Below are 27,149 nucleotides of genomic sequence, written 5' to 3'. Positions count from 1 at the left end.
ACTCTGTGCCAAGTTTGGTTTAAATTGGCTCAATAACTCTGGAAAAGAAGATGACGTTGTAAAAAGTTTACAACGCCAACAGGCAACGGTCACATGATCAGAAACGCTCACTTGATCCTGGGGTGATTGGAGTTTAATGACACTGGTAGTAGAGTTAACGTATTTTCTCTCTCTTCTCCGTGCGATTTATGGTATACAAATCGGACATTAAATCATCAAAAATATTCTTCCAGAATTTTGCAAGGGGCAGTCAAAGATACACTACACATTGCTTGTGAGCAACAACGATCCAGCCAACGAATGACGTCCGCAGTATTTAGGTCCGTCATATTTTGTACTTCTCCGGGCATCGAAACGAGGAGTCCATTCGAAGCTACAATCAGGAACTCTTTTAAACACCAAAAAAAAATATAGTTCTAGTACATTATGCACACTAGCTGGAGCTGCCGTTAGTACTGAGAAGCTTGATCCGCCCGAAAATCGTAATTATGTATGATCCTCCACGCCGTGATTCTCATACTCTTGAAATCCTTTTTGTGGCTCAAAACTAATCTCAGCGTATAGATTTGAAGAAAATTAAATCTGCAATACCCGATGATTGATTGTAACACGTCCCTCTCAGGAATTTTTCACCCGAGGATGCTTGCAAATTAAAGCGTATGACTAATCCCGACTTTGCTGCTTTTCAGAATAATTTTTAAATGATTTATTCTTACGGCATGTAAAACTTGAGATTCCTTTTGAGGATCCATCCCATCCACAATTATATTTGATTATCAATGATAAATGATAACTTATCTCTTTTGTTTAAGTTCTTGATGAAGTTTTCTTCATAACGGTTATATTAGTTAGTGGTGTAGGCCTACTATATGTTATATATTTAGTATATCATACCAAAACAGTAATCAGGATTTTGGCAAATAGTGCACGATCCGAAGAGGTATATTTTTTTCCGTCTTGATACGCGCGTGTATGTGTGTGTGTGTGGGTGGGGGTGGGGGGTTACGTTTACAAGTCTCGCATCATTTCATGATAACAGCAATGCACACTCCCATGGGTCATATAACATCTTTAGCCTTCAAACATACAGGATATTCTATCCAGAAAATAGGATTTTTAAAAATGAAAATAGGACCTTTATAGGACAAAACAATTAACAATAGTTTTTTGGGGTTTTTTTTTAATTGGCAGACTCTACCTCCCCTCACATACACTCAATACCCATTTATTTCCAATTAAATCTACGTCATGTCATTCAATTAGACCCTTGGCAACATTCAGCTGTACTGTTATATGTCATTTATAGATTTTATCAAATCCATAAGTGAAATATTTCTTGTGTACCATTTGTTTGTCTTGCAAAATACACCAGATTTTCAATCAAAGGCAAACTCCTGTAAAAGAAGAATGGCTCTGCAGGCAAGAGTTGTCAATTTCTTTCAACCTTTTCCTATTCTTTAGTTTTGAATTATTGATGTGAAAATATTCATAAATGTGTAGTTGATTTTGACTTTTCTCATTTACTTATAACTTGGGTTTGTTATTTGAATTTTCAAACTTATGGTGTTTAGCTCTACCAATGGAATGTACTTTTCAAGTCACCTAAATTGTGTGTTACCCGTTTTATTTTTAATTTAAAAAATCAAAGCGAGTTGTCATAGTCTTTCACAAGAATGGAGTGGTAGTTATCTAGAAGTTAAAAATCGATTAAAGAACAGATATGGCCGGGCGCTTTAAGATACGTGATTGAGACAGCAGTACATGGATCCAGATGACATAAATAACTGAAGTATCTGTGATAGAGAATCAATTATTTAATGCTTTTAAGAGACGGTACATCATACGCCCATTGGACAGTAAAATTAAACTTTTAACCCCATTATGCACTCTGAATTGGAGTCACGCATTCTGAATAGAAAAACTTTCAAGTATGTCATGGTGTACCTATCCACCTGACGTGAACTGATTATGCTTCAAAATGTTAGTGCAATATCTGTATCTATGACAAGAAAAAGTTAGCCCCAAAGTAGGTCATGGTGTACCAACTAAGTTGAAATGTGAACTGATTATGCATTTCTCCGAGAGGGAGGTTGGGACAAATTTTCAGGACAATACCTGTATCCATAACGAAACAAAATCTGGAAAACCGTTTGACCTACTTCTACCCTAAAGTAGGTCATGGCGCACTTATCTAGCTGAAATGCAAACTGAACTTGTATTCCTCCCAGAGGAAGCTTTAGACTAATTTCAGGTCAATATCTGTATCCGTTATGAAAAAAAGTCTAGAAAACTGTTTGACCTACTTTTAGTCCTAAAGTAGGTCAAGGACAGACCAATACAGCCGAAATGCAAACTAAACTCCATGAGGAAACTTGTGACTAAATTTCAGGGCAATACCTCTATCCATAACGGAAGAGGCCCATGGGCCACATCGCTCACCTGTCATCTTGGCCCATATCTAAAGATTTTCATGTAAAACTGTGGTCACTATTGTGGCCCCAACCTACCCTTGGGGACCATGATTTTTACAAACTTCAATCTGCACTATGTCAGGAAGCTTTCATGTAAATGTCAACTTCTTTGGCCCAATATTGGGTTCTTGAGATTTTCTCTATATATATCCATTTAAAACGTTGATCCCCTATTGTGGCCCCATCCTACCCCTGGGGGCCATGATTTTAACAAACTTGAATCTACACTATGTCAGAAAGCTTTCATGTAAATGTAAACTTTTCTGGCCCAGTGATTCATCAGAAGATTTTTAATGATTTTCCCTATATATCTGTATGCAAAACTTTGATCCCCTATTGAGGCCCCATCCTACACCCAGGGGTCATTGTCACATTGAGGCCCCATCCTACACCCAGGGGTCATTGTCACATTGAGGCCCCATCCTACACCCGGGGGGGGGGGGGTCATTGTCACATTGAGGCCCCATCCTACACCCAGGGGGTCATTGTCACATTGAGGCCCCATCCTACACCCAGGGGGTCATTGTCACATTGAGGCCCCATCCTACACCCAGGGGTCATTGTCACATTTTCGGTGTTACATGTACATGTTTCTATGGTATGTTTTCAGTTATCCTGTAGGGGACCCCTCTAGTCAAACACCCTTTAGAGTACCTCTCGATACCTGTATTTATTCACCCGAGTTTAGGATTTCACTCTCTTCGGACCGTGTTCCGCGCAACACAGTAACACGGGTTCTTGCAAATTCTCTCTTTGTAAGAAGTACGAAATTCGTTGAGTAAAGTTACAGACACGTCTTCTGGGTGAATAAAACATTTTACTTTTTTCTCCGTTTCGTTAATTTTACGGTTCTGGGATAACTGTTGTTTCAAAGTGTTAATACTTTTGTTTGATAACTTAATCATTTAATAACTTTTAAAGTGATGACTTATCAACGATGCTGATTGGTTGAAGAATTTTCTCTGTCAAAATTTCGTTCGGAGTTCATCTGCACTAAGCACGCGGGACTACTTTTCTCTGGAATGCGTCTTCCCCGTTCTAATTTTAGCGCTATTTATAGAACGGGATTTTCCACACAAGCATTTATATAACGACATGCATTCGTTTGATTTTTGTTTTTCATTGCTATCAAAAATAAGCAAAACTAAAGATATGAATAAAATACAAATTAATTTAAAGAAAGAACATACATAAGCGGTGACGTGACAGAATAGTCAACTTGATGACGTAGACCACTTACTGGTAGAAGTAGACATATTACACGAGTTCCCGGTATGAATCGTCTGCTTTACGAGATCGATAACATGACGGAGCAAGTGGCGACTTCTGATCTGGTAAATATTAATGAAATTGAACTGCGTTATATGGGGCTCAGTCAACGAATGCGTTTTATATGAAGAGGTGTTGAACTTTTTCCTTGATATTGAAATGGAGCCGAGTTGCATTCCACCGTTCCAACGACACAAGCAGTGTTCAACGTCTCCTCCAACACAATGCAGCATAAATCCAGTCACCACTTGTTATTTTCCTTTATATCTAATTCAGCTTTTAACCATTGCACCTTTAATTTGGCGTATCCATAATTTAAATCTGCACAGTAACGGTTCCTGACCTAAACGCACAGCCTTGAGTTTTGTTGTTGTTTTCATTCTTATATATATGTATTCCTACGCGCCATTTCAAAAACGTTAATTCAAGCTTTTGATGGAAGAAACTATTTGTTTTTCTATCTTAAAAACATAATTAAATGATAAGAAATAAAACTTCTAATTCTTTGTTTGATGCATGTATCAAACGAAACATTGGACGGAAAACTTTTTCATCAATGCGCTACGCGCATTGATGAAGTTTTCCGTCCAATGTTTCGTTTGATACATAGAAGTTTCATTTCTTAATTTCGTTTGTATAGTGAGTATTTATTTAGGAAATCGGAGGAGTACAATGTACTCATATGACTCTCGTATTTTTAGTATCATAATGTGAATGTAATTCATAATGATTCTAAAGTGTATAAGTTAGTTAATGCAGTTTAGTTTCAAGTGAACTAAGTGTGTAATTTGTGAAGTAAGCATTTAATACAAGTTTAAGTAATGCTATGTGAGTAATGACTTGTATTAATGTGTGTGTAACGTAATATGTATTTATGTGTATGTAGGTCCCGATGTAATGACTCATGGTACTTGGTGTTCCACGTAAACCGGACCAAATGTGAACATGCATTGCTAGTAACGAAAACCTGAGCCAGCAGTGGATAATGATTATGTACAATATGTCTGCAATATAAAGTGAAAACGTGAAAATCTTCTTTTTGATTGTTAAACCTGGAAGCCATCCCGGTCAACCTGTAACAGCGATGACTTTAACAAAGTTGAACCTGCACTTATCAGGAAGTTTTCAAGTAAATGTAAACTTTTCTGGCCCAGTGGCACTTAAAAGAATTTGTTTCTTTAAATTCCGTGTATATTTGTATGTAAAACTTTGATCCCCTATTGTGGCCCCATCCTATCCCCGAGGGCCATGATTTTAACAAACTTATAATCTGCACAATGTCAGGAGGCTTTCATGTAAATTTCTACTTTCCAGTGGTTCTGGAGAAGATTGTAAAAGATCCCTCCTACATGTATAATAAGCACTGGAAAGGCCACGACACTGGGCCAGGAAAGTAGAATTTTACATAAAAGCCTTCTGACAGGTAAAACTTTGATCACCTACCTGACATAGTGCAGATTGAAGTTTATTCAAATCATGGCCCCCGGGGGTAGATTGGGACAACAATAGGGGATCAAAGTTTTACATACCAATATATAGAATTTAAAAAAATCTTTGTCAAGAATTCCTGTGGGGATCCGGGTTAGAATAGGTCCTCAGTACCCCTTGCTTGTCGCAAGAGGCGACTTAATGGGTCAGTTCTTCGGATGAAACCGGAAAAACCGAGATCCCGTGTCACAGCAGGTGTGGCAAGATAAGGATGCCTCCCTGCTCGAAGCATAGGCCTAAATTTTGCAGCCCTTCACCGGCATTGGTGACGTCTCCATGTGAGGAATTCTCGAGGGGGACGTTAAACAATATACATTGGCATGTAAGCTTCCTGACATAGTGCAGATTCAAGTTTGTAAAACCATGGCTCCCGGGGGTAGGATGGGACTATGATAGTAGATTTCATGTCAATATCAGCTTTTTTGGTTTTTGTAAATTTCAGCTCCTCTGGCACAGTGGTTCTTGAGAAGATTTTTAAATGACCCCACCCCATTTTTGTGATTATCCCCCCTTTCAAGGGGACATAGCCCCTCATTTGAACAAACTTGAAAGCCCTTCACCCAAGGATGCTTTTTGCCAAGATTGGTTAAATTGGCCCATTGGTTCTGGAGAAGATAAAAATGTGAAAAGTTTGCACCCACATCGCCGATAAATTTTGATCAGAAAAGCTCATTTGAGACGTGAGCTAAAAAAATCCGGAAAACTGTTTAACCTGCTTATAGTCCCAGTTTGTCACGGACGGACAGACTAATCCAGCTGAAATGCAAATTCACACTTCTTGAGGGAGAAATTGTGACCAAATTTCAAAGCTGTACATGCATCCGTTACGGGAAAATTATCTCTGATGGTCAGCCAGCCAGACGCATGGACAGAACCATCACATAATATGGAACGTCTAACAATTGGGTGCAAAAATTGACATAATAATTTAGAATTTTCCAACAGAAGCACTTTCAAAATGTGACGGGCATATCTGCAATGTTTTATAACAACTATAATGTAAAGTAAAAGCTGCGAGAGGAGATGGTTACATAAAGGGATCATGCTTATAAAATGACAAAGTTCAACTACATGTAAATTTTTCAAAAAATGTCTGATCACTTTCAAAAAAGACAATGCACATCTTCAATGTGTCCATAACAATTCTACAAAGTTTGAGGAACGTCAAGTTAGAGAAGTAAGAGGAGCTCATTACACAAAACAGGTACCATCTATTCAAGACATAAAACAAGAGGCACATGGGCCACATCGCTCACCCGAGTCAACTTGGCTCATAGCTATTTGAAGATTTTCCATATATATTTGCACGTTAAACTTTGATCCCTATTGTGGCCCCAACTTCTTTGGCCTAGTGGTCCTTGAGGAGATTTTCTCTATATATTTGTACATGTATGTAAAATTGTGATCCCCTATTGTGGCTCCATCCTACCCCTGGGAGTCATGATTTGAACAAACTTGAATCTGCAATGTCAGGAAGCTTTTATGTAAACTTTACTGACCCTGTGATTCTTCTTCAGATTTTTAATGATTTACCCTATATATTTGGATGTAGAACTTTGATCCCCTATTGTGGCCCCAACCTACCCCCGAGGACCATGATTTGAACAAAATTGAATCTGCACCATGTCAGCAAGCTTTCACGTAAAGGATGAGGTGAAACAGCAATTAGAGTTGACCCCCTTTTCCGTGGTCAATGAAAGCAATTTTACTGTACAAAAGTGAAGATTTCACACATAGGTTTCTATCTAGTTTTGATAGTTCCCTTTGTTTTTGTCACGAGGAATGTCGAAATATCACTTGATTTTTAAGCCCTATAACAAGCAGTTTTCATCACACTTACTCCTTTATGAATAATGATAAACAAAGTGGGCAGGTCAAAGGACAACATTCACTTTAGGAAAATAAATAGATCTCGTGCTTTCCCCGTTTACAATCGGGTGACATTATTTGTGTTAGAATCTTGATACATTACCTAAGCACGTTATCAAAAGCACATTCGGTCATCATATGTATCGAATACACTCAGTTAAAGTACATGACGTTGAAGGCGTATTTATGTTCCTAAAACAGCGGAAAATACATCCAAATCTTGTGGTATCGTTTTTTGTATAGAGCGAGCTACTCCAGGTAGGTCATCGAGTTCAAACAAGTTTCCACAATAGAGAGGCCTCTAGTGAAAAATTTTCTAATTTTTTTTTTAAAATATCGACGATATGGGCTACGTTTATCGCGATACGAAATTTAAAAGTTTAAGATAATATACAACCATAACAATTATTTAACTACCTAATATCGTCCAAACATTTCCAGATCTGTAAAAGTGTGGGCGGGGCCAAATTCTTAAAGGAATTTCAGCTAATGAGAAAACCACAAGCTTAAACTCAGCGTTATATACCGATTGTAACGAATTTATGCGCCGTGTAACATTTAAATCGTGAAAGTGCAAATGTTAATAAGTTAAACAAGAGGTATTGTGAGCAATGCTTACTACGAATACCCCCCGCTTACCCCAATCTCCCAAAGGGTGTTGTTAATAGGTATAAATTACCTCTTTCCTGAGTGTAAAAATATGGTATGCCTTTGTAGAAGAAAATGGAAGATATAGTCCGAACACAAATCCATGGCATAAACCTATAATTTTGACCTTGAGATCAAAGGTCAAGGTCATAAAGAGGTCATGAGTGTACATGACACATAGTCTCATGGTGATACACTCATGTCTTATGGTATGACTATGTCAAAACCCTATAATCAATTTTGACCTTGAGGTCAAAGTTCAAGGTCATGAAGGTACCCAACACATCGTTTCATGGTGATACACTCAAGTGTCAAATATGGTATGCCTATGTCAAAGAAGTCATGGCCCCGACACGAATCCATTGTAAAAACCTTTAATTTTGACCTTGAAGTCTAGGTCATATGGAGGTCATGAAGGTACATGACATATCGTCTCATGGTGATACATTCATGTGTCAAATATGGTATGCCTATGTCAAAGAACAAAGAAGTTATGGCCCGGATACGAATCCATTTTTTAAAAAAAAAACCTTTGATTATGACCTTGATCCACCTGTGTGCCAAATATGGTATGCCCAAGTCAAATAACAAAGAAGTTATGGCCCGGACACGAATCTGCACAGACAGACAGAGTGATTCCTATATAACCCCCTGAACTTCGTTCGGGGGGGGGGGGGGTATAATAGTGTAAATTTTAACATGAAACAAGAAAATTTATTTTTATAGATATAGTGGAGGCCATTTCACTTCATCCTTTGTACTTTCCTAGTCTAGTGGTTCTGGAGAAGATTTTCTCCCTATATATTTGTACGGAAAACTTTGATCCCCTATTGTGGCCACATCCTACCCCCGGGAACCATGCTTTCAGCAATCTTGAATCTGCAGCATGTCAGGACACTATCATGTAAATTTGTACTTTTCTGGACCTGTGGTTCTTGAGAAGAGTTTTAATGATTTCCACTATTTATTCCCATGTAAAACTTTGATTCCCTATTGTGACCCATCCTACCTTCTGGAGCCACGATTTTAACAAACTTGAATCTGCACCATGTCAAGAAGCTTTCATGTAAATTTCAGCTCCTCTGGCCCAGTGGTTCTCGAGAAGATTTTTAAATGACCCACCCTATTTTTGTGATTATTTCCCCTTTGAAGGGAACATAACCCCTCATTTGAACAAACTTGGAAGCTCTTCACCCAAGGATGTTTTGTGCCAAGTTTGGTTGAAATTGGTCCGATGGTTCTGCAGGAGAAGATGAAAATGTGAAGTTTACAATGAGGACGCCAGACAAATTTTGATCAGAAAAGCTTATTTGAGCCTTCAGCTCAGTTCAACTGCACGTAATTTTTTCTTAAAATGTCTGATAACTTTCAAAAAGACACATGCACATCTTCAATGTGTCCACAACAACTGTACTAAGTTTGAGAAATGTCAAGTTTGAGGCGTGAGAGGAGTCAATTACAACAGGAGGCCCATGGGCCACATCACTCACCTTGGCCCATATCTGAAAACTTTCTATATATATTTGCATACAAAACCTTATTCCCTATTGTAGCCCCAACCTACCTCTGGAGGCCATGATTTTTACAAACTTGAATCTGCACTATGTAAGAAAGCATTCATGTAAATGTCAACTTCTTTGGCACAATGGTTCTTGAGAAGATTTCCCCTATATATTTGTATGTAAAACTTTGATCCCCTATTATGGCCCCAACCCAGGAAGTTTTTATGTAAATCTCAGCTCTTTTGGCTCATTGGTTCTTGAAAAGAAGATTAAAATTTTAAAGATTTACCCAATATATTTCTATGTAAAATTTTGATCCCCTATTGTGGCCCCGGGGGCATACTACCCCTGGGGAGGGGCCTCCGTGGCCGAGTGGTTAAAAGCATCGCGCTCAAAATCACACAGCATCTCACCTCTGTCGGCGCGGGTTCGAATCCCGCTCGCGCTGGTAAGTGAGAAAGTTTCCCAGTTTACTTTCGGAAGGTCGGTGGTCTCTTCCCAGGTACATTGTATCTGGTTTCTCTCTTCCACCAATAAAACTGGGCACCACCATATAACTGAACAAGAGGCCCATGGGCCACATCGCTCACCTGAGTCACTTTAACACATGGAAAATGAATTTCCCATTGTTATTCCATTAACTTTTCAGGAGCCATGTCAGATTTTAAGAAACTTGATTCTGCACTATGTTGGGGAGGTTCAGGTACATTGAAATACTTCTGGCTCAGAGGTTCTTAAGAAAAAAGGTTTTCATAATACAGTTAAAACCAATGTAAAAATAGTTTCTTTGATAATGTCTGCATCTGAGCTCCAAGTGTCATGACTGTTACGCACGTGATTTTGCATTATGTCAGGTATCTTCTATGCAAGTTCAAACTTTGTGGCCCAGTGGTTCTTGATACAAAAATTAAATCTTTAAAGATTATTTTCTATTCAAAGACATGTAAATATGGTTTGCCCTTTTGTGACCACACTTTTATGGCCATCATTTTCACAAACTTTACTGTGCTCTATATCAGATAGCTTCCATGTAAATTAAATGTTTTTTGGGTTTTTTTCCGCTCTGTATCCCCATTTCATGATTTAACTAACTTTATTTTGTATTTTCTCTGGCTCAATGGTTCTTGAGAAGATTTTTCCTATATAAATACATATAAAATGTGGTTTCCCCTAGTGTGGCCCCCAGGGGCCATGATATGAACAAACTTGAATCTGCATTGTCAGGAAGCTTCCATGTAAAATTGAACTCATCTGGCTCAATGGTTCTTGAGAAGAAGATTTTTCCTATATAAATACATATAAAATATGGTTTCCCCTATTGTGGCCCCACCAATTATGTCAGAAAGCTTCCATGTAAATTTGAACTCTTCTGGCTCAATGGTTCTTGAGAAGAAGATTTTTCCTATATACACACATATAAAATATGGTTTCCCCTAGTGTGGCCCCACCCGACCCCGGAGGCCATGAAATGAACAAACTTGAATCTGCATTATGTCAGGAAGCTTCCATGTAAATTTGAACTCTTCTGGCTCAATGGTTCTTGAGAAGATTTTTCCTATATACACACATATAAAATATGGTTTCCCCTATTGTGGCGCCATCCGACCCCTGGGGGCCATGATATGAACAAACTTGAATCTCCATTATGTCAGCAAACTTCCACGTAAATTTCAACTATACTGGTACAGTGGTTCATGAGAAGAAGATTTTTAAATGACCCCACCCTATTTTTACACTTTTGTGATTACCTCCCCTTTGAAGAGAACCTGGCCCTTAGTTTGAACATTTTGAATTCCCTTCAACTAAGGATGATTTGCATTAAGTTTGAATGAAATTGGCTTACTGGTTCTGGAGAAGAAGATTTTAAAAACTTTTCAGTGTATTTTTACCGATTTGCTATTATCTCCCCTTGGATAAGGGGGTAGGCCCTCATTTGAACAATTTTGAATCCCCTTCACCCAAGGATGATTTGTGCCAACATTGGTTAAAATTGGCCCAGTGGTTTTGGAGAAGAAGTTGAAAATGTAAATGTTTAACAGACAGATGACGGACAAAAAGCGATCAGAAAAGCTCACTTGAGCTTTCAGCTCAGGTGAGCTAAAAATTGTTGAGTGTGGCGGAAAACATCAATCAATCAACCCACCCCTGGGGGCCATGATATGAACAAACTTGAATCTGCACTATGTCAGGAAGCTTTTATGTAAATGTCAGCTCCTCTGGCCCAGTGGTTCTTCAGAAGATTTTTAAATGACCCTACCCTAATTTTGCATTTACGTGATTATCTCCCCTTTGAAGGGGACATGGCCCTTCATTTGAACAAACTTGAAAGCCCTTCACCCAAGGATGCTTTTGGCCAAGTTTGGTTGAAATTGACCAAGTGGTTCTGGAGAAGATGAAAATGTAGTTTAAAACGATGCCGACAGACAACGGACAAATTTTGATCAGAAAAGCTCACTTGAGGTAAAAAGTAGGTATCCTATTACAGGGAAGCCCTCCAATCACCATACTATAAGCATGTTGTGCAACCCAGTCAAAAGTGTTCAATTGTAATAAACTTGTTTTTACCACTGACAATTTGGTACAAAAATCCCTACTCTAGGATTATGAAATTTACAATTCTAGTAAAGGGCTACATGCTCATCCTAAATATTTATTCAGTTCAAATTTAGTATCAATAGCATTACAGAAGATGTTTTATAAATGTTTTGCACATAAACACAATATATATCAAGTTTGGCCAGCCCTGGAATCGGAGCAGTTTTTTCCCCTGCCCCTAAGGTCCCAGAGGGGCAGGAGCCCTGAAATTTACAATTTACCTCCCCTTATCCCAAACATACCAAATTTGAAAATAATTGGAATAGTAGTTATTGTTCAATTGTTTTAAAATGCACCACGGATCGGGATGCTGACCAACTTCAATATGTCATCTGAGTTTACTCAAGTGACACAAAAACCTTCAAATATAAGCCATAAAACATTTTCAGTTCAAATACATTATGAAACATTTATCTACTCACAAGTCATATATAATACTAGTACATGTAGCTACAAGAAGTCTTTACATGGAACATATTCTTTGAGTATGGCATCAATGAAGTGTCAACAAAAATATGTAGTGACAAGTTACTACATGATTAAAATTCCACTTTCTTGGCATTTGAAGAAACAATTATAAACAATACAAACACTTACAATGCACACTAACTCTTGCAGATATCAATTTTGTCAAATAAATAAACTTTGAACCCTTTATTGTACCTTTAAGTCTTATAATTTGACACCATTATCAGCATTTACATATTTTCAGGGAATTTTTTAAAATTACCAAGTGTCTAACTATAATTTACACTGTGATTTTCAAGAAAAGTGGCCTTCTTGTCATTTAAAGTGTTCTCTATACAAATATTACAACACCAGGAACAGTGGGTAATGGTTTTCACAAAGTCAAATCAACATTACATAACAATGTTTGCATATATCATTTTGACTAATTGTAGTTAAATTTTTCTCAATTATATTTTTCTTGCATATATGTTATTTCCCTTTAAAACTTGCATCCATACTATGGCAGGGGCCCACTCTTGACTATCAATGCCTCTGAAATAAACTTGTGTCTGCAGGAAATATGTGAGAGAGAGAGAGATAGAGAGAGAGAGCCCCTATCATGTAATTTTCATTTTTCCAATTAGATCCTATTTTTCACCATTTCTTAAATATCTCTCTGTAGACATGAGCCTGACCCTTAATTTAACTGAAAGGAACTCTGTTCTAAAGAAAATTTCAAAAACAGCATACATACAATCTCTCATCAGAAAAGTTCACATGAGCCTGTGGTACAAATAAGCTAAAATACATGAATAGACTTTTTAAAAATACTTGTCCATCAACTTTCCACAAAAATTTAAAGATACCATATGAATCTAAATATCAACAGATGTAAATGATTACAAGTGAATTAAACTTAAAAAAAAACTCCTCAAAAATTTCAGGAGTTCAATTTTCCCCCCACATGCTCAAGTCTGGACTCCCAAGTCAAAAAACTTGATAAGCTCATTTTTACTACAAGACTTACATGTACTTCCATTGAATGAATTGTGAAAAAGAGACCAAGATCAAAAGTGAACTTGCCTACGTTTGACAGCCCTAAAATCTGGACTTAAAAGGTCTTTATTTTTAGCAAGTCAAAGTCCACTCAATTTCAGAATTTGTTATACTGCAAATTAATTTAAGCCATTGGAAAACTTTTTATCTTTATTTAACAATAGTGTGCAAGTAAACATGGAGTATGTATTTCCATCAATTCATTTTAATTTAGATTTGACACATACATCTTTGTTTAATATTCAATGACCAAGTCATTCAGATGTTTTTAATTTCCGAGTCAAAAATCACAATTTCCCAGACCTGTGTAATTTCAAACCCATGAAATTCATGCTGAAAATGTAACAATTTCTTTAAAACAAAATAAAGTACACCGCCACGGCACAAAATATGTTTATTTATTATAAACAGATGAAAGTGTGCAACACAAAATCATGTCAACTTTAATTGGTACAAAGATTGCACCAATATCTTTGCTTTTAGGTCTGAGGTAAAATCAAGATGTGTCTATTGCACATTGCAATGAATTGTCAGTATATATCTCTTGAATTGTTCAAATAACTACAGAAATATTCAAAAACATTTTCATTTCACAACATATACTTAGATAATTTCTTTCACATGGTATGAATTACTTATTTTGGGTTGAACAAAGATTATACAAATTAATTAATCTTTAACTGGACAGATCAAAATTAGCTCTTATCAAAATGATCTTTGAATCTCCAGCCGGACTATGAAACAAAACAATCTAATTAAAATTAGGCTGTTTTGAATCCGCTACTGCTTCCAGAGGTGGTAAAGCAGATTCAAAATGCGGTACAACAGATTCAAAACAGCTAATTTTAATTAGATTGGAAACACCATGGCTTACTTCTAAGGGGCTAATGGAATCTTAGATGGACAGACATGAAATATTGAATAAATGAACGAGACAATTCTGTGATGAGCTTTTGAAGTCTGCAAATTTTGAAGTACAATGCTGCATATATCTATATCATTAATGTTAGAAACAAAATAAGTATTCATGTGAATACGACAGTTTTGAGATACGAATTCTTCTGTGTAGGAGGTGCATTTAGTGGAACTTTGAATGCCAAAGAGGGACAGATTGGACCTACAGTCAACGAGGAAGACGATGAAATGCATTAAAAGCGGCTTCTCTTTAAATATGTAAATGTGGGAAATACAAAATACTGTCAAAAGAAATGTTTTACTGAAGTGGAAACAAAAACAATGTCATATTTGCAAGTAATATCTTAGATATGGTATTTATGACCAACAAAATAACGTGATATTATGCCCTAAATACTTATCACTTACTTAGTTTGTGTATCAGCTGAATTTGAGTGATCAAACAGCGTATGAGAAACTTACCGAGTACATTCACTTACACAGTGATGATCTCGCTATGTACGAGAGGTTTCCAAAGGGAAATAATCCTAGACACATCTCGAAACCGGCATATTGTTAAGTAGCAACATTTTATGAAAAAAAAGTGCATTTCCTGATGTAATGATTATTGAACGGGGTTAAATGCATTACTCTCTAACCCCCTTAAAGCATCGAGTTTTTTTTTTTAAATACTTACAATTTTAAAAGTTTTAATGACACAACTTTAAGCTAAAATTTACATTTCTATACAGATGCACAAATTAAAAAAGTTTGTTGATTCTAGGATTCATATTTATATGAACTGAAAAAAGGGTTATGCCATATCATATTAATCATAGGTCACAGTGACTGTGATTTAGGGTGCGATACACCTTCTTAAAATGCATTAACTGACCAAGTTTGATGCCTCTAGACCAAATAATTGTGCAGTCGGACAGGATTTTGCAATATTTGGCCTTTTCGTCTTAATCATAGGTCACAAGGACCTAACTCTAAAGTGTGAACCACCCCCTACCCAAGATGCATCAGCTGGAAAAAGTTTGATGACTCTAGGTCTCAGTATATAAGTTGTGAGCTGGACATGAAGTGGGATGGACGGACACAATCACCATATCATAATACGTTCCGTCTAAAGACAAACAAATAAAAACCACGAGTTTGCATTCCTTGCTTCATAATCAGATATCATATGTATATGCATCATTGTAACATCATACTAAAGTACTGTAAACATGGAAATTTAAGTGTGGAGGTTAATATTTACACTAAATATGCGATTACACAAGTTTCATACCAATTACACCACTCATACTAAAACCATAGTTATGCAATTATTCATTAATGACACTAACATCCTACACATATGGTTTGCAAGGGAAGAGAAGAAAATAACAACATGCAAAAATATCCACGTTTACAGAACTTTCCAGACGGTCCACAACAGCCCTCAAAATGTCTTGTATTTACATTGTTCACAATACAAAATTACATACACGTCACCTCTTCAATAAAATGAATCTAGAACTCTCTGGATTTCTACAACACAGTACAAAACATACATGCAATTAAGTTGCATGCATGACACTTTTGCAAATATAACCTTACAATTTCTTAGTACCAATTGTGCTGACTGAACTGAGGAAACTTGTCCAAATGTCTATCTTTTCCTTTGTAGGCTACTGGGAACCTTTTCTTGTGACTGTTATCATTTTGTCTTTCCTGGTAAATAGGAGACAAGTTCTTATTGTAATATGTTGAGTGCATGGCACTGGTAGACAACAAGTTTAACTCTTTGTCTCCAGAGATATATTTTGACAAGTTACGTTTGCTGGGATCTCTTAACACTGTTCCAGTTTTGCCAAAACACGAGACTCCATCAGGAGAATTTTTATCTAAATACTTTAGCTTTGCATCATACTTTGGAACTACGCGTATCTCTTCACTTTTTTTTCGGCATCCCTTTGATGCATAGTATTTGTATACTGCTTTATGACCATTTACTTGCTCTGCTTCACTACTATTATGGTACACTCTTTCAGTAATGTTACAAAGCTGTTGGCCTTCATTGTTTGAACGAGGATCCCGAGTTTTCTGCACCACGGCTGTTTGTTTATGAGAATGATCATATTCAAAGCACTGTTTAGTAGAAGAACCACTATTTCTGATATTCTCAACAAGATCCGATACTGCAGATTTAAGTGTTTTAATATTTTCATCTTCCATCTGCTTTTCTGACACTGATGACAGCAATTCATTGTTTCTCTTTTCTACAGTTTTGGTATTTTGGTATTGTTTCTTTACACTAAATCCATCTTCTGAATTTTTTTCCTTATTCTTGCATGCATTAAATCGCTCATGTTCTCTTGCCCACTGTGACTTTCTTGCTTCTACCAACTTGCGTGTGTAATCGAAGAGCCAATCTTTGTGCCACAGTAGCACTTTATATTCTTTTATTCCATTTCGTAGGCCATAATCTGGTTTTAACACTCTTGGATCAGTTGGAGGCCCTCTGACATCTTTCTCAACAACAGTTTTGGGAATGTGGCGAGGTTTTACACCCCCTTTCAATAAAGTCCTTCCCTCAAAAAGCATTACACCATCAGAACCACTCTGCTCTGGACAAGAAGACATTCGTCTTGACTCTCCCTGCTGCATATAATTTTGAGCACAACCAGGTGGGCCCTTCACTACATCATTTTTGCTCTTATTTTCTGAAACTGAGTGACCCAATTTTTTACTCTCCTTTTGTATGCCGTATCTTTTCTTAGGAGGAACACAGTTCTGTTCAGCATAAAAAAATGGCCTTTTCAGGGCTTCAGAGGTCTTATCAGTACCCTTGTCTGTTTCACTAGATAACACTGGTTGGTGTTGAATGTCCACAAGGGACCCTTTTTGTGCATGAATTACAACACGTTCCTTCCCTGAAACTTTTAAGTTTCCTTTGGTGCAAGCATTCCCTTCTGTTGCATATCTGTCATGACTTTCAGCATTTTGTATATTGAGGTCACTCTGTTCATATGGCTTGGTTTTCATAGATCCTTTGATGTATGAAGCTGACCCATCAAAATCGTTCCCACATGTACTACCCAATGATGGACTGCATGTCGTTTGGTTGTAGCTTAATTCTGGTACAGCAATATCTTGATCTTTTAACTCAAGTTTAACATTTACTCTCAAATTGTCATATGTTCTTTTAAGTTTTCCAGTTTCAAAATCTATCAGCTCCTGGTTCAGGGGATGGACACTAGCACAACAGCTATCCCTCTGACGAGTTTTCAGATTGCTCTCTATGTTAGCAATAGACCCAAATCTATCAGAGAGAAGCTTCTTGGGCCTCTTGATGTTTCCGCGTTGCATTGTTTTTTGTCTATTCTCTTCTGAAAAAGTAGGTCTTTTAGATGCCATTTGCTCACTAGGCTGTAATGCTATCACCTAAAATAAGTAAAAATAAAGTTCAGAGCTTGAGAACACATCAGCAAACAATATCAAACTTTCCTAATATTCATGAGTTACTTGTTTTGCCTCCTAATGCTATCCAGATTTATATTGAAATTAATTTCTTGTCATAAACACAAGAAAAACTAGAGGCCCATGGGCCACATCACTCACCTGAGTCACTTTGGCCCATATATTAAGACTTTCCATACATACTTGCATATAAAACCTGTGTAGTCCCTATTGTGGCCCCAGCCTACCCCTGGGGGCCATGGTTTTCACAAACTTGAATTTGTATTATGTCAGAAAGCTTTTATGTAAATGTCAACTTCTTCGGCCCAATGGTTCTCGAGATGATTTTCCCTATATATATTTCTATGTAAAACTTTCATCCCCTATTGTGGCCCCAACCTACCCCCGGGGGCCATGATTTGAACAAACTTGAATCTGCACTATGTCAGGAAGCTTTCATGTAAATGTTAGCTCTTCTGACTCAGTGGTTCTTGAGAAGAAGATTTTTAAAGATTACCCCATTATATTTTTGTGTAAAACTTCAATCCCCTATTGTGGACCCAACTTACCCCCCCCCCCCCCGGGTGGGGTGGGGTGGGGTGGGTGAGCATGATTTCAACAAATTTGAATCAGTACTATGTCAGGAAGCTTTTATGTAAATCTTAGCTCTTCTGGCTCAGTGGTTCTTGAGAAGATTTTTAAACATTTTCCTTGTATATTTCTATGTAAAACTTTGATCCCCTATTGTGGCCCCAACCTACCTCTGTGGGGGGGGGGGGGGGGGGGGGGGGGGCATGATTTGAACAACCTTGAATCTGCAAAACGTTAGGAAGCTTTCATGTAAATGTCAACTTCTTTGGCCCAATGGTTCTTGAGAAGAAGATTTTTAAAGATTTTCTCTGTATATTTCTATGTAAAACTTTGATCCATTATTGTGTTCCCAACCTACCCCAGGAACCATGATTTGAACAAACTTGAATCTACACTTCATGTAAATGTCAGCTCTTTTGGACCATTGGTTCTTAAGAAGAAGATTTTTAAAGATTTTCTTTATTTATTTCCATGTAAATTTTTGATCCCCTGGGGGCCATGATTTGAACTAACTTGAGTCTGCAATATGTTAGGAAGCTTTCATGTAAATCTTAGCTCTTCTGGCTTGGTGGATCTTGAGAAGAAGATTTTTAAAGATTTTCCCTATATATTTCTATGTAAAACTTTGATCCCCTATTGTGGCCCAACCTACCCCCGGGGACTATGATTTGAACAAACTTGAGTCTGCACTATGTCAGGAAGCTTTCAGGTAAATCTCAGGTCTTCTGGCTCATTGGTTCTTGAGAAGAAGATTTTTAAAGATTTTCCTAATATAGTTCTATATGTAAACATTTGATCCCCTGTTGTGGCCCCAACCTACCTCTGGGGGCCATGATTTGAACAAACTTGAAACTGCACTATGTCAGGAAGCTTTCATGTAAATGTCAGTTCCTCTGGCTTGGTGGTTCTTAACAAGAATTTTAAATGACCCTACCCTAATTTTACATGTTTGTGATTATCTCCCCTTTGAAGAGGGCATGGCCTCTCATTTGAACAAAGTTGAGAGCCCTTCACCCAAGGATGATTTTGGCCAAGTTTGGTTGAAATTGACCCAGTGGTTCTGGAGGAGAAGATGACAATGTGAAAAGTTTACGACACCAACAGACAACGAACAAATTTTGATCAGAAAAGCTCACTTGAGCCTTTGGCTCAGGCGAGCTAAAAAAAATCCTTTCCTGTTCCGGAATAGTTTTGACCTGTCCCCTCTATGTGATTGGAAGGCCATGGAATGTGTGTAAAATCTATTGCACCTATGATCCCCAGAATTCTGCTATAGTTTACAAAACCACTTTGAATTTGTAGAAGTTTGTTTCCTGATGGAAACAAATGTTATATCTTTGTACATACAATGTAGATAAGGCCATCTTTAAAAAATTGTATGTTTGCTGTAACGCGACCGACCCACTCAAAACACTGCGACTCAATTTTTTTTTATGGCTATTCCGAACGATGTTTTTTTATTTGGATCGAGATTCAAATGAAAAATCCAACATGGCGGACAAGTCCATGGTCACGTTTACTGTGACTGTCAATGTGTCAATTTTAAGCAGTACATGCTGGAACTGACGGTAAATGAATTGAAAAATAAAATAACAAATTGAATAACATAATTGTGATTGAATATATTTCATAAACCTGTCGTATCAGTAGATTATGACAATTCATGAATCATTGTCTACATGACAGCAATTCCTGCTCGTTATCTCCGATATGCATTGACCTCGGAGGTCATCAGTTGCTGCCAACCCACACACTGATTCTACAAATCATGCGTGTTCATATGATCAAATAGTATTTTAACGGACTTTGACAAATATTTTAAATGATACGCCACTGTAAGGGACTTGGATTACCAGCAGTCCCAATTGCAAGTTAAAATTAGGCCTAGCAGAAATGTGTTCAACGTTTTAATGCAGCCACCAAGTACCTAAAAAGTGCCTAACAATTTGATTGACAAACCACGATTCACAGGTTTTCAAAATGGAAGACATCTAAACATTTAAATATATACGGATAATTTTATTTCTGTATCTGTTGAAGATCGACTCGGTCTGACAAATTACACTAGTATAATAGCAATCCCTTTCCATATTGCCCATATAGACCTATATATTTATAAAGTCTGAATGCTGTACGTGTCTTGTGTACTTTCAGTGTGCAACAGTAGGCATACTTCAAAGTGAGATTTAGTATTTACTAAGAGTGAAATGTTATACAGATAAACCACAATACACAGCTGCAGGTGACACAGGTGTATCCATGATCCGTGACCTTGCATCCTCAATTGTCCGTGATGGCAAGGTCCCCAATGAATGGGAGCAGAGTTTCATTGTCTGCCTCTACAAGAGCAAGGGTGATGCTCTGGACAGGGGCAACTACCGGGGACTCAAACTGACAGAACAAGTCATGAAAGTCCTGGAGAGGATTGTGGACAGCCTCATTAGGCAGTTGGTGACAATCAATGACTCCCAGTTTGGCTTCGTCCATGGCAGAGGTACAACTGACACAGTATTTGTTGTTCGGCAGCTGCAGGAAAAATATCTCGCAGTAAACAAACGGCTCTATAAGGCGTTTGTGGACCTCGAAAAGGCATTTGACTGTGTCCCTCGGAAGGTGATCTGGTGGGCACTGCGAAAACTTGGTGTGGAAGAGTGGATTGTGCGTCTGGTGCAGGGGATGTATGCAAATGCCTGTAGCTGTGTCCGCGTTGGTGATGGCTACAGTGAGGAGTTTGCTGTGAGGGTCGGAGTCCATCAGGGGTCAGTACTCAGCCCTCTGCTTTTCATCATCGTACTCGAGGCTCTTTCACGCGAATTCCGCACCGGTGTTCCCTGGGAGGATCTGTATGTAGATGACCTGGTTATCATTACTGACTCATTGGATGAATGTGTCAAGCTTCTGACTTGGAAAGAAGCTATGGAAAGGAAAGGACTGAGAGTGAATGCAGGCAAAACCAAGATCATGATCTGCGGTACGGGTCTTGACCTACTTCAGGACTCGGGCAGCTTCCCATGTGCTGTCTGTCGTACAGGTGTAGGCAGCAATAGTATTTTCTGCAATGGCTGCAAGCACTGGGTGCACAAGAAATGCAGTGGGCTCGTGCACCTGTCTGTGGACCCTGACTTCAGATGTTCAAGATGCAGAGGAACTGCTTGCCCTCTTGACGGCAGGCTGCAGAGTGATATCCAAGTTGGTCTGGACAAGTTGGAGGTTGTAGGCTCCTTCTGCTACCTCAGAGACATGCTTTCCGCAGCTGGTGGTTGTGACCTTGCAGCCACTACGCGTGTGAAGACTGCCTGGAAGAAGTTCAGGGAGCTGCTACCAGTCCTGACATCACGCCACCTGCCGTATAAGACCTGTGGTCGAGTGTATAACACCTGTGTACGGAGCGCTATGCTCCATGCCAGTGAGACCTGGGCACTGACCAAGCCAAATCTTCATCGCCTACTACGCAATGACAGGGCCATGATAAGACAGATCTGTAACATCAAGCCTGAAGATATGGCCACTGTAAGTTCAACTGAATTGCTGGGGCGGCTTGGCATCGACGACCTCGACCTCATCTTAAGGGAAAGGAGACTCCGCTGGTATGGCCACGTTGTCAGATCCAGCAGTGCAGTCAAGTGCGCTCTAAATTTACAAGTTCCTGGGAGATGTAGAGTTGGTCGGCCAATGCTATCTTGGAGAGAGCTGACAGAGAAAGATCGTAGAGAATGGAAGCTCTCTACTGCCGACCCTCAAGACCGGAAAGAATGGAGATCGGAGGTGAGATCTGCCATGTGTGCAGCCATCCAGATACCTGGAAGGGGGCCCACTAGTGTGGACACTACCCGTGATACTGCACGGAAATAAAAAGGAACCGACAACAACACACTAGATAAACATAACGTATCACGGTACAAATAAGGAATAACTTTTGTGGGTTATGAGTTTATATCAAAAGCGATTAGATCACATGGTAATTGGCATAAACACTGGTGACGGCATTTATGCATACAAACAACTATGTGGGCCAATCACTTTATCAACTCGTTACCCTTCCAAACTGGACAGTTGCAATGTATTTATATTTACATTATCTCCTAAATATAAGAAATTTTAGCAAGTCCTATTAATAATTTTTTTATTGATTAATGGTAAAATTTGTCCATGTCTAACCTCCGGCTGAAAGCTAGCTTGAGTGACGTCACATTGGCACGAGAGAATGGTAATTCACAAGACCATAAACCCATTGTCTACAGGGTTGGCAAAAAAGTGGTCAATATGAGTATTGACCGGGCCGGTGGTCAATACTGGTTAAAACCGGTCAATACTGGTTGATTGAAAATTGTTTGGTCATTATAGTGTGTGTTGTTGGTTATTTTAAATGTTTCAGTGGCCATTATGGTAAATACTGTAATTCATAACATGCACTATCAGTTTATAATATACTTGCAAGTCATAATATTAAATAAATAATGTAAATGACTGTTAAATTGGGGAAGATGTAAAAGTTTATTGTAAAAATTAAAAACTGTATTGTAGCCGTATTACTTTGGCACTGACAACAGCATTGCAGTCTTTACATCTTGCTGTGGTCTTGTTGTTGTCCTCAACAATATCATAGAAATTCCAAATAGGATCTCTAGGCTTCATGATTGTGTCTCTTAACAGGTCAAGAACTGAATGTGAGAGGAAAATTGTGGTATTTCCTAAACTATGTTTTGTTGAAGCCATAGATAGTATGATGGGGGAAGTGTTTTCTATTTCTATTCAAATTCTTTAGTTTATCAAGAACTACTTATTGTTTCAAATCTAACTGTTAAATAAACATTTGAGGGGGTGTGTTGGTGATGTTTTCATAACAATAACATGTACACTGGTTCTCTCTGGTCCCAGACTAACACCTGTCAACTCTGTTTCCTGTGCTCAGGTACATCTCCTGCTCTGTACATTGCAACACATTGTTTATCTACAGCACCTGTCACCCAATTCATATTAAATCACTGTGTGTATTTAATGTCCAGCTACCTGTTATTCTTAATCTGTCCAGGTATATGTATAAGCAGATCCCATTGTCTAGTTATGCTATATGTGACCCTCTTTTATAGTTCTGAAGATATTATGATCACAGTTTCAGCAAACCAAATATATTAAACTTATGAAATTACATCTAATTATCTAATGAAAATTATTGATAACCAATTGATCCATATATTATAATGAAAAGACTTAATTTCTCTTTGCAAAAAATGTACAAAAATAGGAAAATGGAGTTTAAATCTCAATTGACCAGTATTGACCACTTAGGGAGTATTGACCGGGATAGTTAAAACCACTGGTTAAAATCGGGGGCGGTTTTAACCACCCAACCCTGATTGTCTACCTGGTAGTGTGATATAAAGAACAGAATGTAAAATGTAAATATAAATTTATACCAGTACCTGTTTATCGCAATCTATTTACATTCTGCATTGAAGACTTGACTCCAATTAAGTTATTGAAGTAAAGTTATTAGTTTTGAAATCTTTAATATGTTGTCTTAGTGTTCATCGCAATTTTGCTTTAAAAAAAAAAGAAGCCTACCTACCTACCCACACTGAAAAATCTGAGTCGCATTACAGCAAACATACAATTTTTTAAGGATGGCCTAATAGTGCATTCCACAGTGGCGGATTTAGGGGGGGGGGGGGGGGGCGGGGCACGCCCCCTAAAATATTCAAATTTAAGGTAAATCATGGCATCTTGTTTAGATAAATGTAATAAACAATAAAAGAAGCAATAATTTCTTCCACTCCCAGAGAAATAAATGACAAAAGCTGTTGATTTCTTGAATTACTTTATTGGGAGAACTTAATTTTTTCCAAAAAACCCTTAAAATTTGCACCATTTCACCGTACTAGAAATGATAGAAAATAGTACAAATGACTTAAACAGGAGACATATTTCAAGCCCTAAAAAATCTGTAAAACCCAGGGGCTTCGCCCCCAACAGGGCTTCACCCTGGACCCAGACCCTCATAAAGTGGCGCCTCCCGTAACCACAATTCCTGGATCCACCCCTGTTCCATACCCTTTTCATGAACTCTGAATAGATCTCTAGACACTCATAGTTCTAACAAACGGCTGCATAAATTTGCAAAGCAATCAATAATTGATTGATGGGAGCAATTGAAACATCTCTTCACCAATGTCATACCTTTCTTAATATCATTTAAAACAAAATCTTTCAATAAATTAATCACCAGAATATGTCAAAAAGGGTTTATTCTGTGCTTTACTATTTCATTTCTCCCTTCTAATTATCTAATAAGCCTTTCAACAAAATACAGCAAAACTACCCTTATCCAAAATATAGCTATCCATCTTTTTAAATCTCCATTTAAACCCATCCTATACCTGGTTCAGAATTAAGCTCAAGATGAAACCTACATAGCTAATTTTTAAAGGTGTGCAAGTGAATTGACATATTTGAGCTCAACTTGAGCCTAGATTTACTACCTCAATCCAGGCCTAACTCATGCATATATGTGCAAGTGGTCATAAATGATATTTATACCATGGACAACATAGTTGTGATTTGGCAATCATTTCACTGGAAGGGAGGAGGGGTGGTAACAGCTGGTTAACACTTTTCCAGGTAAATTTCAAATGGACTGTTGATTGACATCTTGCTCAAAGATTCATCATGTAATTTAGTGTAAACTGTTTAAAGTACAGGACTATAGGCCTAGTTCGAATTCAAGCAACAAGACATACTGTAAATGGCATCCAAGGTGAAGTCTATTTCATTCCCCCATCCAAATTTTCAAGATGCAATAGCTTGATCAAGTTGTCTTGACAATGTGCATTCTAGCCAAGCTCTGTTCCTTCCATCAAGTTCATGATGTTGACTTGTCAATGTGCATTGTAACCAAGCTCTTTACGTTCCTCATTTGCGATGTCTAATAAATCCTCAACCTGCCCATCGGCACCTAAACCATTGAGACTGGCTTTATCTACATTGTAGCCTGGTTTAGTGGTTATTGCCTTTTGGAACATCATTGTGTAAGGACAAATGGCCTCAATATATCAACGTTTGTGTACACTGCAACATTACAAACGCGATTAAACATACACGAATAACCACGTTATAGCTGTTTCCACATAGAATTTTATCGGGAAATACCTACATATTCTGCGTTGCTATATCTTCCTCCACCTTCACTTTATGCTTCGTCTCCAGAGTATCCACACTTTGTTTACAGCAGAAGATCGAAGAAGTGCGGGAAATCGTTGACCAATGAAAATCCTACACAAAAAATATAAAATAGAAACCGATACACCGATGTAAACAGAGTAAACTACTCCGGAAAATATAAAAACAGTTTATTTTTAGACCGTCCAAAGTACAGAATTAGTGTATTGATGTCAATAATAATAATAAAATGAAAAGGGGGAAACATTTCTGGTTCTGCAGCAGAATTCGTCGTGCTGGATTATTTTTGTAATTTTCCCTATGTCGCTGATAAAAATTTCTTCATGTGCTCTTTTAAAATCCTCTGAAATATATGACAATGTTATTTCAAACAAGTTACAAACATTGTTTTCGTGTGGTGAGCGTACATGTTTGGTTGTCGTTTTAATCAGTCCTTATCAGTTTTATTATGCTACATACTCATTTTGTTTTGAATCTCTCTCTCTCTTTCGACCAAACCTACTAAGTGAGGACGTCCTCACTCTCTCTCTCTCGACCAAACCTACTAAGTGAGGACGTCCTCACAATATGTAGAAGAGAATACACATATAAATTATTCTAAAGGCAAAAAAGTACAATGTTAGGTATAGCTATAGGGATACCAATAAAAGTTTATTTAAAACTCTCCTTCGAATTATGGGGAAAAAAGGTGTTTGAGAGAGAATATTAGTCAGAACATGTCCTCACACCACTTGTCCTCACACAGCTAATATTTTGTATCTACATATTTCACATGCTGTAGATCACAGTTATAAGGACGTAATTGTGAGATTTTTTTTTTTTTTTTTTTTTTTTTTTTTTTGTCCTCATAGTGCAATTCTGTCCTCACAACTTCTGTCCATTGGTTGAAATTTGTCCTCACTTTACACGTTTTACTGCCTCTCTCTCTCTCTCTCTCTCTCTCTCTCTCTCTCTCTCTCTCTCTCTACATACATACATTTTTCTCTATTGAATTTATTTCGTTTGCCGTCGAATGCCAAAAAGTATTCGGGTTTCCATATTGAAAGTACTACAAGCTGTCATTTTGGTGTTGAAAATTTTAGTTGCAAAACTGTGATTTACGTACTACTATTGTAGTGACATAAAAAAGGAGGTTTATAAACTTTTGTTATTAATATTTGTGTTAGAAAACCTATTCAGAGGCTCTGAATGAAGCAAAATTACATTATTGTCTTCCCGAATTGAATTAGAATTGCTTCTTTAAAAAAAGAAAACTCTGTACTACCAGTATATGTTCAATATAAGACGAAATGTAAAACTCGTGTAATCATCATAATTCTCTTTTCTTAACCATGAGACTATAATGCTATGGTTAAGGTGAATTTTGGTTGTTGTTTTTTTTTTCCCCAAAGACTTTCTGGTAGCCAACAAAGACGCTTTAAATAAAAACGACTTGTTGCTGAGGTACAGATACCTACGTGACTCCTCTATATCGTGCGCCATGTACATGTATATTGTTTGAACAAAAGAGAGGTCCTTTTCAGTAGCGCCAACTTGTGACTGGAAAAATATTGGCTTTCTAATTACAAGACACCTAAACATAAGTTCCCCATACCATGGCAATGTAGAAGTTGTGTGGAGCTGCACGGCTATTATTTCAAGTTTCTCATCAAATCAACAAGGCTCATTATGAACAGATTCAAATCAATAAAAA

The 27,149-nt window shown here is 37.7% G+C and overlaps 1 protein-coding gene and 1 long non-coding RNA gene across 2 annotated transcripts; one reads left to right on the top strand and one right to left on the bottom strand.

The window, feature by feature from the left end:
• Nucleotides 1-3,147: 3,147 nt before the first annotated feature.
• Nucleotides 3,148-4,771, top strand: LOC130053981 (uncharacterized). Its single transcript, XR_008802206.1, has 2 exons — nt 3,148-3,274; nt 4,627-4,771. It is a non-coding gene; the product is annotated as an uncharacterized LOC130053981 (long non-coding RNA).
• Nucleotides 4,772-12,224: 7,453 nt separating this feature from the next.
• LOC125669417 (uncharacterized) lies at nt 12,225-25,545 on the bottom strand. Its single transcript, XM_048903902.2, has 3 exons — nt 25,431-25,545; nt 25,018-25,345; nt 12,225-17,674 (listed from the first exon to the last, which is right to left on the bottom strand). The coding sequence occupies exons 2-3, from the start codon at nt 25,027-25,029 to the stop codon at nt 15,854-15,856; spliced, it is 1,833 nt and encodes a 610-aa protein (XP_048759859.2). The 5' UTR covers nt 25,030-25,345; nt 25,431-25,545; the 3' UTR covers nt 12,225-15,853.
• Between the last annotated feature and the right edge of the window lie 1,604 nt (nt 25,546-27,149).

This window comes from Ostrea edulis, chromosome 4, assembly GCF_947568905.1.
Source record: "Ostrea edulis chromosome 4, xbOstEdul1.1, whole genome shotgun sequence".
NCBI lineage: Eukaryota > Metazoa > Mollusca > Bivalvia > Ostreida > Ostreidae > Ostrea > Ostrea edulis.
This window is presented reverse-complemented; position numbering and strand designations above follow the sequence as displayed.